The following is a 15,868-nucleotide window of genomic DNA, read 5'->3' on the forward strand; positions in this document are numbered from 1 at the left end:
TTGACACTTTGGAGTTATTTAACATGAGAATTCAACATTATAACATTTGTAAGTCAGAGAAGAGGAAAATCATCAAAGGCCCCCTTTAAAATAAGGTAAAGTTGCATTTGCATTTAAGGCCACAAGAGACCGCCATCTCCCACACATCTCCCCTGAAAACGATAAAACAAAAACATTTTAATCATCTGGGAATTGTTTTTTGGGGAAAAAGTGACACAAGTTGATTTAATATTTATCTTTATTTCTAATGTATTCTTTTTTCATCTGTCCACAAATTCATATTAGTCACTACTGTGTTAGATCACTTTGATCCTCACTGCAATGGCAGTCAACTACACAAGAGCCCAAACCTGGCATGGCCCACTCGCCTCCTCAACGTTACTTTACCCTCATTGATTGATTGATTGATTGATTGACAGGCAGGAGATAAAGTGCAACAAATATTCATGGTGTCCAAAAATTGGATTAGAAATTTGGGACCATGCGTTTGAGGCACAGGGCATTTCACATACGGTACATTCAAAACATTATTGTTTTGAATTGTGCTCTGGTTTGGGGGGATGATTGGCAGTCTTATTTTAATCCCAAATGCCGGTGGGAGGAGCCAAAAGGACCAGCACTCAGGTTTGTGCTCTCATTTGAAAGAAAAACAACACAACGGACGACACCTCTAAGCTCTATCTGTACAACATTCAACAAGACATTTCTTGTAAATTTTCTTTTAACCTTATTTTCGACGCTGAAACAATAATTCAATAATCATTATGGAAAGAATGTTTCCCCACTTACACACACACACACACACACACACACACACACACACACACACACACACACACACACACACACACACACACACACACACACACACACACACACACACACACACACACACACACACACACACACACACACACACACACACACACACACAAAGATGTATCTCTTATAATAATAATAAAGGCCTCGGTAGCAGATACGTCACCTTCAGTTTATGGACAACCAGGAACACAAGGGACGAGCAAGATGGAAGAAGGGATTATTAGTCTTCATTGAGCTTTAGTGTCACGTCGGACAGATTTTGGCAATTTAAGAGATTAAATATACCCATTAGTCTTTGACTCGGGCTTTGGTCAATACATGTTGGGCCTAGTGACCCTGTTTAAGGTCTGTACTTAAGGGGGGTGAGGGGCGACGGAAGGACAGACAGGAAGAAGCGTGTCGCTATCGGCTTTTGGTGAGTTATACAAAAAACACCAGGAAGTGCTTGAAACAGAAGGCACGGTGGCTTTGACACTCTTTGCTGAGGAGACTCAAGAGATGCAGCCTTACATTCCCACGGAAAAACGAAACCAAAACATGTACTGTATTTAAACACTCTTTTACAACCAGTTCCCAGGGTTGGACGACACGTTTGGATGAGGTCGTGCGGCTATTGCAAAGCAAGGCGTCTGAAAACAACGTCAATCATGAATAAAAAACGAGAAGAAGAAAACAAAGATTTGGTCGAGTAATTGTCTACCGTAAGTGCTCCAATTAATACCTCTGTTCAATTCAGTCTCGTAGTCTGCAAAATGGTCGATGATTAGAGAAGAGCAATATCATCATTATCAATGACATTTGTAGCGGTAGGCAAGCTTTTTATTTCCTCACAGTAGCTGCATTTGAAGTTTCATGAGTAGTTTAGCATTATCCAGGCTTTAGCAAAATTCCAAATTGTATTAAGAAAGTCTTCCAAATTCAAATTAAATTCTATGAATTTGAATGGATGTTGCATGTAAGCAGTAAGTAAAACCGAAATAACAATTTATATTTTTGGTGTACTCCAAAATCAAGCTTTACAGTCCATTTTACATATTTTATAGACATACTAATACTATGAACCTCATTTACACATTATAAAGTCAATTTAGCTAATTCAGACACATAATACACATTTATTTTTACCTTACGTACCAATTATATTTCAACAACAAAATGTTTTTCATTGACAAGAATAAAAGCATCTTCTATTATTCAGATTATCTCATTTGATGCATTACAACTTTCAAATTTTGGACAATGCTGGAAAAATACATAATTTCTATACTGGGATTTGGAAAATAAGACTGGGAAGTAATCATTTGTGTTGAATTTTCGTGTTTGTAAAATATTTTTCGGATTTAGGCCAAAATTTACAGAATGTAAATGTGACACATTCATCCTGGCTATAAGTAATTTCACTGAATTAAAACTCAAAATTATTTAAACGTTCTGTAATTCAAATTCTGATTCAACATCCTATGGGGAGGAGCCAATTCAGTTGAAATGTAAATTATTCAAATGAATTGAATTAAAATTCCATATTCAGAATTTTGCACAAGCCAGGCTTCAGCTACTTCTGCATGCACTAAAAAATGTTGTGACTCAGCTGTTGGTGAAACGCATTCGTATTAAACTTGACATACTTATGTTATTTATAACCAACTCATCAGTGTTATTAATCCTGGCTGAGCACTTTGCGCCTAACCGCTGTTATATCAGTTGTGTTGATGCAGTGTTCTGCAACATACTTGTTAATAAATGACCATGTAGTCAGAGAGCTACATTTCCCTTTACATTTTTTCATGAACTCCAAATTACTATTTAGGTTGTTTAACGGACTCTTTCCAATTATCACCCGCTTCCAATTTACGGTTTGGGTAAATTAACTCCCGGGCTATCGAGTATTTATGGTATTATGAGGACTTGCACAGTATTTATGGTATTTTGAGGACTTGCACAGTGCGCCTTAAGGACATTCCAACTAGTTTTAGCTCACACACACATCAAAATAATCTTTAAGTTTCTTTCAGGAATTACTTTTTTGTGATAGAGGCTACGTGTTCGACTGGAATGTCTATATTGTCTTAATTGTTAGTGTTTTTAATCTGTGCTCCTACTGTACCAACAAAGAAGAGCATCTCCACTTGATTGTGTTTTGAGCTTTTGCTCACTCCTTTTTCATCATCTACATCGATGACATCAGCATCACTTTCACAGAACGCAACTAGAGCTACAAGTGCAATGTAATGCCAAGTGGACTGGGGCTGGGTTTCAAGGTCAAACAAGTGACCCGACCTCATCCTCCAAGCAGAAGTACAGGCACTAACTTAAAAACCAGACAAAAACACTACTTTTCTATAACGCTCACATATCAGACAGGAAGGCAAAATTAAATCACACGTTCACTTCAACAGCTTTGCGCCACTTGGACCAGTACCTTGACCTTGCAACGGTTTGGTCCGTCTCTCGTGGAGAAACCGAAGCTGGAATGATGCAGGATCAGTTCATCAAATTGAACACCCTCGAGGAAGTTTGGAGGCTGAAAAATTAATAGAAAAAGATGTCCATACTTGTTGTTTGGAGGACCACCCTGTCAGGACCATAGCTCTCTCTGGAAGTTCCAAACCTAATCTGTGAGAATGTTTCTGCCAGGTCCAATCATGGTTGGTGCAGTATCCTAATCCTGTCTTGGGGAATCCTCTAGACTGCTACCCTCTTCCTCCACCTCCCCTTCCTCTTGGAGGACTCGACTGTCACTCAAAGTTTGGGGTACCAAAGCCCAATTGGACTCTTGGCAATCATCATCATCATTATAATCATCAGGAGCGAGCTCATTGGGGGTTCTGGTCTGGGTAGAGGACCCTTCCCCATGTCTCCAAATCCTAAGGGAGTCGAGCTCAGTGGGATAGGGGCGGGATTTGATCACTTTAGAAGTGCCATCATCGTCGAAGGAGGATACAGAGCCTCTCTTGCGTCTGGATTTACTGGTGTGGTTGACCTGCAGGTGCATATTCATGAGCTCAGAGGAGGATGTCCGAAATGGACATTCGGAACACTGGTTTAGTGTAACGCGGTCACCACAGCTTTCCTCTTGAAAGACTCCCTCTTCTTCCACCCCTCCGAGGCTTGGTGAGGGACGGCGGGACAGATCTAGAGGTTCAAAACCACCTTGACTTGAAGATGCTTGTTTGTCGCTGGATGGTTGCACCATACGGTTGGTGGTAAGGGGCTTCCTGCGGGATATCTTCTGGGCTTTTGGAGGAGGGGACTCCCTGATCCAAGCTCCTTCCATACCACCTTGGTAAAGCGCCCCCATCACTCCTGACAGATAGCGGTACTGCGTCTCCAGGTCGACATCCCTTAGAGCTGCCAAGGCCTTACGGTGGTCCTGCTGGTCTGGAATACCGAGCAGCCAAGACTGTTGGGTCGGCCTCAAGGTAGGACTGTCAGCTGGAGCGCCGCCAGAGGGGCTGTGATTGAGTTGAGAGCGGCGCTGCTTAGCAGAGGGCAGACCGTTGATGGCGGCAGTACTGGAGGAGCCTGCCGACATGCTACGCTGCTCCCTGTGGTGCCGCTGAAGGTGATACTTGAGCGAGCCAGACTGGGTACCAGCGTAGTCGCAGTGGGGGCATTTGTAGGGTCTCTCACCTTAGCAAAATAATAGAGAAAATTGTTTTATTTTGTAACAAAATGAAAAATGCTACACCATAAAAGGATATACTGAAAATTTGGTTTGAATCATATCCAACTGATGCAGTAACACACATGCTAGGCAGAGGGCAGTGTTACATCACATATTTCAATGTACACCAGAGAGCGGAGGAGACTGAAAAGTGTTAAGTGATGAAATTCTCAAGAACAAAACAAAATGATTGAACAAAAGGAACGCTTTCTGCAGTGATTAACTATGAGCAAGTTTAATCTACCCACTTAGAATACGAAACAAAAAAGCTTAGGGTTTTCTCAACGAGGCAGTCTTCATGATTATCATTCCTTTCACTTACATGGGTGACCAACGCTAAACATGTGTTGCCATCACCGCTCCGTGTGATAAGTCTCATATGTCACATGAATGGAATATCAATGAAAAATAACACTGAGGGACAATGATTTTGATTTAGAAAAAATTACATGTGACACAAATGAGAGGATCCTGCTGACAAGGTCAAATGTGTATGTATAAACCTATGAGAGGGCAACAAGATCCTTAAAAAATATGTCATGTAGTAATGAGGTCAGATAAAGAAGATTGTGAAAAAATGTTGTCAAAATATAGACCTATATTCATACAATATCAGAAGCAGCTCTCAGTATAGAAGCGCAATAATGACAAAAATGCCCGACTGTGTCAATCAAAGCCTTATTAGATTTTATAATTGTTTTTTTTCCTTAAAGGATGGAGGAGTCGTTGAGCAGTGGAGCTATGATTAGCACGAGCTGGCTCTCTGGGGTGAAAGTAAAATAGAACATTACTCAAAGAGATGATGGTTGCGGTTTATTAATCTCGCAGCAGGCTCCTACCTGTGTGAACTCTCAGGTGCACTTTGAGGTGATGGGATGAGCGGAAGGCTTTACCGCAGTAGGGGCAATCTTTAATCCCTCTGCCTCGCACACGCTCTCTGGTGGGAAGCGATGCAAGGAAGGTTGCCGCGCCGTTCTCTCCTGTGAAATTAGCAAAGAAATAAAGATGTCTATCATGCAAACATAGACAACAATAAAGGGTGAAAGGCACACCTTTCAAGGCTGGCATGACTGAAGGAAAACCCGCAGATGCTCCCTTGGATTCTTGCCTCCCGTCTCCACTGCTGAGAAGTTGAGGATCCTGCCGCACTTCACCAGGGCCTCCTCTACCTCTGGAGCTGCCACTGCTCTGCACATCACCTTCTCTCTGGGCTTTCTGAGTATGAACACGAGCATGGACGACAACCTGCTGTAGGCTGTGGAAGACCTTTCCGCAGTCGGGGCATTCCCATGAGCCCTCTGCTGCTCCAGACGCTTCTCTGGGATCCACAGTGTCAACATAGGTTCTGACTGGGTCACTTTCTGCTGTCATTGACTTGTTTCTCTGATTGACTCGTTGATGCTGGTGGTGCTGCGCCACAGCCAGGCTGCGAGCCACTAGTTGCCACCAGGCGGCCTGCTCCCTTCCTTCAGATACTGTGGCATCACTTATGCCTCTATTTCCTCCTGTCTCTCTTCCTTCTGAGCTGATATCACCAACACTGTTTCCCATCTCTGCAACTTGGGCGACAGCCTGGAGTCTCTCCATGCAGCTGGCTCCGCTGCCGTCTCCAGGAAGGCCGAGGTAGCCCAAAATGGCTGACTTGCTTGAACACATTTTGCCTCTGGTCTCCTTATCTGGTCTACCTTGGCCAGCCCTGCCACGCCCTTGCTGAGCCAAAAGGAGGCTGGAGTAGAGGGCATTCAGGGACGGATTACTGGCAGAGCTTTTAGACTGTTGGTCAATGTTTCCCAAGCCAGCTTTGAGACCGAGCTTGTTGAGGTGTACTTTCATGTGATTCTTCAGGAACCATGGCTCCTTGAAGCCACGGCCACAAACCTGGCACTTATGGTCCAAGGAGTCCTTGTGCTTCCGCATGTGTCCCTTAAGAAACCAAGACTGGGTGAACCTTTGTCCACAAGTTTCACAACGGAATGCAGGCAGTGAGGATGATCCTGACACTTTAGCAGGTGATGTCACCTGAGTCGAAGCCGAGGTTTGGGCTGAAAGAGTCTCTGAGGGTGCACTGACAGGCCTGCCGTTGGAAAATGCTGGCGGCAGAGCAGGTCCTTCAGAGGAAAGGTGGCACTCTTGCAGGTGGGATGCGAGGGAAGCTTCCTGACTGGCGGAGAAAGGACACATCGTGCATTTGTAGGGATTGTGGAGAATCCTTACATGGCGTGCCAACTCTGAATTCGTCCTGAATTTTCCTTTGCAGGCATGGCAACGGAACGTAGGTGCTGCTGGAGTCGATGTGGTCACAGAAGGAGGGTCTGTGCTGTCATCCAGCAGGAAGGGTTGATTTTGTTCAAATTGAAGGTCCTCTTCCAATCCTTTGACTTCGCCATCAACCTCCTCTTCCTCTGGCTGATGAATGACATTCGCAGTCAGCATGCACTGGTTGGAGTCTTTTCTGTGATTCGGGGTTATGTTTTTTTTGCACTGTTGGACCTTTAGGTGCTGTTTTAGGGGCGCTGAGGGGAGCATGCTGCTATAATGTGGCGAGGCCCGACGATGCCTGTCCAGGCTGTGAGCTCGGGCGTGTAGAGACAAAATGCTTTGGAATCGGAATCTTTTCCCACACACGTGACAAGGGAACTTGAGCGAAGGTACAGATGAGGAACCTCCAACTCCGGGTGCTGCCCTGGTGATGGCATTCTTCTGGAAAAGCTGAAGGTCCAGTTCATCATTGCAGGTTCCGCTCTGGCCTGAAGACAAAGCCAACTCTAAGGCTCCGAACCCGAGGAGTGGTGCTGACGGTGTGGCTGGCGGAGAGGAGTCCAAAAATGGACTGTGTCCTGCTTCTCCTAGAAATAATGCCACGGCCGGAGTGGGCGATGGCGGTGCGTCACCATCCTGCTCTTCTAACTCATCATTCTCTTGGGGGTGGTGAGCCGCCGCAGGAATGACCAACGGAGAGAGAGGGGAGTACGGCACTGTATCTGGACTTTGAGGAGACGGATGTGGGCTTTGGAGCCCCTTGGGGCTAGGCTCTAGTGTGGGAGGAGACAGGGGTTGCTCACAGGAAAGGGACAAGATGCAATCTGGCGGGGAATCCATCCTCTGTTAGTACACACACACACACACACACACACACACACACAAATGGTGAGTTAAAACAAAAAATGTGTAACAGTCTTGCTAAAAGATTAGTGTATGTGTAAGCTAACTCTTCTACTCCTGAACCTCTGCACACAAAAGGTGAACAATTGTCAAAATAGTGTTGCCTGTGTTCTTATTTTTCTGATAAAAACACCAAATGGTGTAGCTGTTTAAACCCCCAAGGTTTGATCCCTTAAATCGGATTGACTAGATTTTTTCACACAGCTCTGTGCACACTACAAATAACGTCAGGGGTTTTATTGAAAAGACAAGTATATGATATTTGAGCAAGATTGGTTGAAAAATATGGCCACCATTACAGTAATTCCACAACTTGGCACCTAATTGTCCAGTAAGTCATAGACTATTTGTCTAATGATTACAAAATATTTAATAAATCCGTGCTAGCATGCCGTACAAAACATTTTGATCACAACCCATGGGGAGCGCCACACATTTACAGTTGTGCCAAAGTCATCTACCTAGGGTTGCAAAGGGGTGGAAAGTTTCTGGTACATTTCCGGAAACTTTCCGGAAATTTACCACGGGAAGATAAGCTCGGGAAGTTTAGAAATATTGACCATTTTTTGATTATTCAAAGTTGGACACCGTCCATGGGAATTAATGGGAATATATGGGAATTAATGGGGAATTACAATAATTCTATATTATTGGGCACTTGTCTACATGCTGTTAAAATAATACCTGGGATTTATATAGCGCTTTTCTAAGTAATCAAAGTCGCTTTACATGTTAAAAACCCATCGTTCATTCACACCTGGTGGTGGTAAGATACTTTCGTGGCCACAGCTGCCCTGGGGTAGACTGACGGAAGCGTGGCTGCCAATTTGCGCCTACGGCCCCTCCGACCACCACCTATCATTCATTCACCGGTGTGAGCGGCACCGGGGGCAAGGGTGAAGTGTCCTGCCCTAGGACACAACGGCATGGTAAGAGGCGGGGAGCGGACCTGCAACCCTCAGGTTTCTGACACGGGCGCTCTACCCACTACGCCATGCCGCCCTTGTTGCATCTATGTGGCATTTTTGACGTAGCTCTTTGCACAGTATTTGCAAATGTACACAGCCTTTCCGCCTACATTGGTTGGGGTGAAATTTCTCCACACATCAGCTGGTGTACGTGGCATTATTCTGTTTGTATTTATTTATTCTTGTAAAACACTAATGCAATGCCACACACAGATATAAATAGTCAGCTAAACAATTGGAATAGTCTTTAAAAATATTTTACTGATGGACAAATTAATACAAATAGGCTAGATGAATAAATGAACACTCAATCAGTATGCTAAATCAAACTATAACCTACATTCTTGTATGACAACAGAATGGCTAGCAGAACAGAAGGCAGAGGAAACTACACGTTTTGATTTAGTATTTGCTAGTTGAACTTTACAGATCACAAAGGTAAATTCGGATCACTAATGTTGTTAGCATAAATGAATGGGATTTAACAGAGAAAATTAGCATCACGGCTAACGGAGAAATATTTTCGGTTCATTATGAGACTGTGGTGGTACAAACCCTGTTTCCATATGAGTTGGGAAATTGTGTTAGATGTAAATATAAACGGAATACAATGATTTGCAAATCATTTTCAACCCATATTCAGTTGAATATGCTACAAAGACAACATATTTGATGTTCAAACTGATAAACATTTTTTTTTTTGCAAATAATCATTAACTTTAGAATTTGATGCCAGCAACACGTGACAAAGAAGTTGGGAAATGTGGCAATAAATACCACACCACATGGGCTCAGGAACACTTCAGAAACCCACTGTCAGTAACTACAGTTGGTCGCTACATCTGTAAGTGCAAGTTAAAACTCTCCTATGCAAGGAAAAAAACGTTTATCAACAACACCCAGAAACGCCGTCGGCTTCGCTGGGCCTGAGCTCATTTAAGATGGACTGATACAAAGTGGAAAAGTGTTCTGTGGTCTGACGAGTCCACATTTCAAATTGTTTTTGGAAACTGTGGATGTCGTGTCCTCTGGACCAAAGAGGAAAAGAACCATCCGGATTGTTATAGGCGCAAAGTTGAAAAGCCAGCATCTGTTATGGTATGGGTGTGTATTAGTGCCCAAGGCATGGGTAACTTACACATCTGTGAAGGCGCCATTAATGCTGAAAGGTACATGCAGGTTTTGGAGCAACATATGTTGCCATCCAAGCAACGTTACCATGGACGCCCCTGCTTATTTCAGCAAGACAATGCCAAGCCACGTGTTACATCAACGTGGCTTCATAGTAAAAGAGTGCGGGTACTAGACTGGCCTGCCTGTAGTCCAGACCTGTCTCCCATTGAAAATGTGTGGCGCATTATGAAGCCTAAAATACCACAACGGAGACCCCCGGACTGTTGAACAACTTAAGCTGTACATCAAGCAAGAATGGGAAATAATTCCACCTGAGAAGCTTAAAAAATGTGTCTCCTCAGTTCCCAAACGTTTACTGAGTGTTGTTAAAAGGAAAGGCCATGTAACACAGTGGTGAACATGCCCTTTCCCAACTACTTTGGCACGTGTTGCAGCCATGAAATTCTAAGTTAATTATTATTTGCAAAAAAAAAATAAGTTTGAGTTTGAACATCAAATATCTGTTCTTTGTAGTGTATTCAATTGAATATGGGTTGAAAAGGATTTGCAAATCATTGTATTCCGTTTATATTTACATCTAATACAATTTCCCAACTCATATGGAAACGGGGTTTGTACATAAACCTAGCTAGCTAGAGATATTGGCTTCAAAATCATTTAACAAGTACAGGAACAGCTAGGTAGCTTGAGTGGAAGTCTGCTGGAGTAGTCTACAGTCATACAGTAACAAGCAATTACACCTCTATTAAACTTAAAGGCCTACTGAAACCCACTACTACCGACCACGCAGTCTCATAGTTTATATATCAATGATGAAATCTTAACATTATAACACATGCCAATACGGCCGGGTTAACTTATAAAGTGACATTTTAAATTTGCCGCTAAACTTCCGGTTCGAAACGCCTCTGAGGATGACGTATGCGCGTGACGTAGCCCGGCGAACACGGGTATGCCTTCCACATTGAGGCCAATACGAAAAAGCTCTGTTTTCATTTCATAATTCCACAGTATTCTGGACATCTGTGTTCGTGAATCTGTTGCAATCATGTTCATTGCATTATGGAGAAGGAAGCTGAGCAAGCAAAGAAGAAAGTTGTCGGTGCGAAATGGACGTATTTTTCGAACGTAGTCAGCAACAACAGTACACAGCCGGCGCTTCTTTGTTTACATTCCCGAAAGATGCAGTCAAGATGGAAGAACTCGGATAACAGAGACTCTAACCAGGAGGACTTTTGACTTCGATACACAGACGCCTGTAGAGAACTGGGACAACACAGACTCTTACCAGGATTACTTTGATTTGGATGACAAAGACGCAGACGTGCTACTGTGAGTATGCAGCTTTGGCTTCTAAACATTTGATCGCTTGACCGTATGTGCAGAACTTTTTTTTGCGTATGTACGTAACTTTTTTAAAATATATAAGCTTTATGAACCTTGGGTTAGGTGAACGGTCTTTTGGGCTGAGTGATTGTGTGTGTTGATCAGGTGTTTGAATTGTATTGGCGTGTTCTATGGAGCTAGGAGCTAGCATAGGAGCTAGGAGCTAGCATAACAAACACGCAGGTGTTTTTATGCAGGATTAATTTGTGGCATATTAAATATAAGCCTGGTTGTGTTGTGGCTAATAGAGTATATATATGTCTTGTGTTTATTTACTGTTGTAGTTATTCCCAGCTGAATATCAGGTACCGTGAGTATGCAGCCTTGGCTGCTAAACATTTGATAGCTTGACCGTATGTGCGCGTCACGTACGTAACTTTTTAAAAATATATAAGCTTTATGAACCTTGGGTTAGGTGAACGGTCTTTTGGGCTGAGTGATTGTGTGTGTTGATCAGGTGTTTGAATTGTATTGGCGTGTTCTATGGAGCTAGGAGCTAGCAGAGGAGCTAGGAGCTAGCGTAACAAACACGCAGGTGTTTTTATGCAGGATTAATTTGTGGCATATTAAATATGAGCCTGATTGTGTTGTGGCTAATAGAGTATATATATGTCTTGTGTTTATTTACTGTTGTAGTCATTCCCAGTTGAATATCAGGTCACCCCCGGCTCTCACAGCATCTTCCCTATCTGAATAGCTTCAACTCCCCACTAGTCCTTCACTTGCACTTTACTCATCCACAAATCTTTCATCCTCGCTCAAATTAATGGGGAAATTGTCGCTTTCTCGGTCCGAATCTCTCTCACTTCATGCGGCCATCATTGTAAACAATAGGGAACTTTGCGTATATGTTCAACTGACTACGTCACGCTACTTCCGGTAGGGGCAAGCCTTTTTTTTATCAGATACCAAAAGTTGCAATCTTTATCGTCGTTGTTCTATACTAAATCCTTTCAGCAAAAATATGGCAATATCGCGAAATGATCAAGTATGACACATAGAATAGATCTGCTATCCCCGTTTAAATAAAAAAAATGCATTTCAGTAGGCCTTTAAAGGCCTACTGAAACCCACTACTACCGACCACGCAGTCTGATAGTTTATATATCAATGACGAAATCTTAACATTATAACACATGCCAATACGGCCGGGTTAACTTATAAAGTGACATTTTAAATTTGCCGCTAAACTTCCGGTTCGAAACGCCTCTGAGGATGACGTATGCGCGTGACGTAGCCCGGCGAACACGGGTATGCCTTCCACATTGAAGCCAATACGAAAAAGCTCTGTTTTCATTTCATAATTCACAGTATTCTGGACATCTGTGTTCGTAAATCTGTTGCAATCATGTTCATTGCATTATGGAGAAGGAAGCTGAGCAAGCAAATAAGAAAGTTGTCGGTGCGAAATGGACATATTTTTCGAACGTAGTCAGCAACAACAGTACACAGCCGGCGCTTCTTTGTTTACATTCCCGAAAGATGCAGTCAAGATGGAAGAACTCGGATAACAGAGACTCTAACCAGGAGGACTTTTGACCTTGATACACAGACGCCTGTAGAGAACTGGGACAACACTGACTCTTACCAGGATTACTTTGATTTGGATGACAAAGACGCAGACGTGCTACTGTGAGTATGCAGCTTTGGCTTCTAAACATTTGATCGCTTGACCGTATGTGCGCAACTTTTTTTTGCGTATGTACGTAACTTTTTTAAAATATATAAGCTTTATGAACCTTGGGTTAGGTGAACGGTCTTTTGGGCTGAGTGATTGTGTGTGTTGATCAGGTGTTTGAATTGTATTGGCGTGTTCTATGGAGCTAGGAGCTAGCATAGGAGCTAGGAGCTAGCATAACAAACACGCAGGTGTTTTTATGCAGGATTAATTTGTGGCATATTAAATATAAGCCTGGTTGTGTTGTGGCTAATAGAGTATATATATGTCTTGTGTTTATTTACTGTTGACTCGAATCCCTTTTTGAGAACCGGTACCCGTTATCGAGACCACTATAGTTAAGAAAAAGAGTTGGTTCTTTATTCGAATCCCTGGGAATGACTCCCGTCCCGACAAGAAATGCCCCGTGTGACATCACAAGAAATTACGTCACGTAGCTCAGTCATTTGTCACGGTGGGGTGCAGCGTGCTGCGGTTAGTTCCTGGGACGCAAAACTGACAGCTCCGGACGAAAGCGTGCAGGTAGGAGATGATTTATTTCTCATAAATCATACACGTTACAACAGACAGGAATGAAACAAAAGGAAAGTGTGCCGTTTGCACGAGAAGCTAAAGCAAAAACTTACTTAGCACAGGAATACTAGAAGCTAAGGTAACTTTAGCACAGGAATCATGAGCTCAAAAACCAGAATGCCAACGTAACTGTTGCAAATGCAAACAATGAAGCCACGACGAGTGACCGGAAAAGGCAGGCTTCAATAGAGTCTCTGATGAGCAACAGGTGCGCGTACAAGGCAGGTGAAAATCATAAGTAACTATGGTGCCTAAAACAAACCCCCGAAGTGCACAAAACAACTAAGGAAGTCCAAAACTAACAGAACATAACTAAACAAAACATGATCCGACCACATCATAATACATCACAGTTTCATATCATTTCACATTCCAGGAGTAGGAAGAAGTAAAGCTTATTTAATCCTACCCCTTTCCCACTTCATACAAATATATACATCATTTACTGACCTTTTTATAATATAATATCTGTGAATTAGTATATACAACAGTTTTGTAATATGTAATTAATTAATTCAGTCATTATTAATATACTGAGATGAAGAATATCTTATTTTCAATAAGGTTAAAAGTATTTCTCATAATTCTTCTTCTTTGTACTTTGTAAGCACTATTCATTTGAACAACCTCTTAAACTGGATCATATCAGTACAATGTTTAACTTCTTTACTTAATCCATTCCATCATTTAATTCCACATTATTTTAGCTGTTTGCAATTTTACCAAATCATCAAACTTTAATATTTTTGACTCAATAAATAAAGTGTTTGTATGTTCTCTATATCCAACATTATGTATCAGTCTAATTAATTTTTTTTGTAACACGGTTAACGAATGTAGCGCACATTTGTAGTTATTTCCCCACATTTCTGCACAATAACTCAGATATGGTAATACTATAGTAGCGAGCAGTAGAGAATGTGAAGTGATTTGTTAAACCAAATATTGTGTTTTTTTCTATATACAACAATCTATCTGGACTCGATAAGAGAATCGATAAGGAATCGGTTCGATAAGAGGATTCGATAAAAGACTCGAACTCGATAATTTCTTATCAAACATCATCCCTAAATACCATAGATCAAATATATTTACCCCAGTAATATCATCAAAACTTACCTGACTGGATGAAGTCCTTGGGCTCAAATACTAGTGTGGCCTCAATAGCCCTGCTGTAGTCTGTAACATGCTGGGAATTATCTGTGCATGTGTTTGAAGAATGCACTGCACATGTGATGGAGGAATGCACTGTGCAGGGTTGAAATTCTACTGAATTTGCATTAAATCAGGTTGTTTTAGCTAATAATCATGCTGCAAGATCTAGCATGTTGCATTCAATGTTTATTCCCGTTAATTCTCATGGAAAGTTTCCAACTTTGAATATTCCCAGAATTTTGCAACCCTACATCTACCACATCTCAACTGTCCTAATTTTGCCACATGACTGTAAGAAGCTTCTAGATTCATGAAATAATTACCAGCAGTGTGTGCGGTGTTATGCCATTATCCAGTGTCTGGACTGTGGAGGGCACGACTCCTCCTTCAATCACCTGCAGATGAAGCAAAACAAAATGTAAAAAAAACTGAAAACTTACGAATGAAGGTGGATGCAAACTTAATACCACACTTTATGGACCTGTAACAGGTGTGCACCTGTTCTGTAAGCATGCAGATGTCCAAAGTCGTGCGTGTGTGTTTGTGCGCATGTGGGTGTTTTAGGAGGCATGCACTGTCCCAAACAGGATGGGCTTCCAAACACACCCTTCCTGTGTGCTCATACTTTTTACTTCAATCACACACACACAGCATTTCGGAAAAAAAGTGGGTGTGGTGTCTTTGAAGCCAAACACAGCCTACACGATTAAATGATGCACACTTGTGTGTTTGTTGCATTGTGCTCTTATAAGTGTTGACTTCATCATCATCATCATTATCGTCAAAATGGAGGAGCACGAAGAGACAAAAGGTCGTAAATAGTCGTCACAGATTTGTGTTGTTCAGGTGTGTGTGTGTGCATGACAAAGAGATGGTTGCGCAGCCAGTTGACATTTTAGCTCGGCTATGACTCACAGGGATATCACTCCACATCCATCACGCACGCACGCACGCACACACACACTTCTTAACCCACTATTATTGTTCTTTCGCTCTCGTCTGTCTTCTTCCCATCCCCCTCGTGCGCCCTCCCTCTGTCTATTATTCACTAATTTTCTTTCATTCTCGCTCCCGCCCCTCTTAACCCGCCCCCTCCGCAACTGCCTCATACCCACCCCCTGCCACCTCCCCGTCCTGCAGTGCTGCCGGTTGGCGGCATGCCAGGGAATGCTGATATCAGCTGGTAGATTGGAGCCTGCCAACATGGCGAGAAGCAAAAAATAAAATAAAAAACAACAGGGCGAGAAAAAAGAAAGAAAACATGCGGCGCTGTTATAAACCCAGGCCGCGTGTAAAGAACACGGTCAGGAGTGCCGTGTGAATGTG

The 15,868-nt window shown here is 42.5% G+C and overlaps 1 protein-coding gene across 1 annotated transcript in view; it reads right to left on the reverse strand.

The window, feature by feature from the left end:
- Window positions 1-226: 226 nt before the first annotated feature.
- The window catches only part of znf219 (zinc finger protein 219), a 19,960-nt gene continuing 4,318 nt past the window's right edge, over window positions 227-15,868 (reverse strand). The window contains exons 2-5 of the mRNA XM_062065834.1: window positions 14,866-14,937; window positions 5,539-7,588; window positions 5,326-5,466; window positions 227-4,452 (exon numbers count right to left, since the gene is read on the reverse strand). Coding sequence (XP_061921818.1) covers window positions 3,482-4,452; window positions 5,326-5,466; window positions 5,539-7,588; window positions 14,866-14,937 — 3,234 coding nt within the window. The 3' untranslated portion in view covers window positions 227-3,481. The remainder of the gene's footprint in view (window positions 4,453-5,325; window positions 5,467-5,538; window positions 7,589-14,865; window positions 14,938-15,868) is intronic.

This window comes from Entelurus aequoreus, linkage group LG12, assembly GCF_033978785.1.
Source record: "Entelurus aequoreus isolate RoL-2023_Sb linkage group LG12, RoL_Eaeq_v1.1, whole genome shotgun sequence".
Taxonomy (NCBI): Eukaryota; Metazoa; Chordata; class Actinopteri; order Syngnathiformes; family Syngnathidae; genus Entelurus; species Entelurus aequoreus.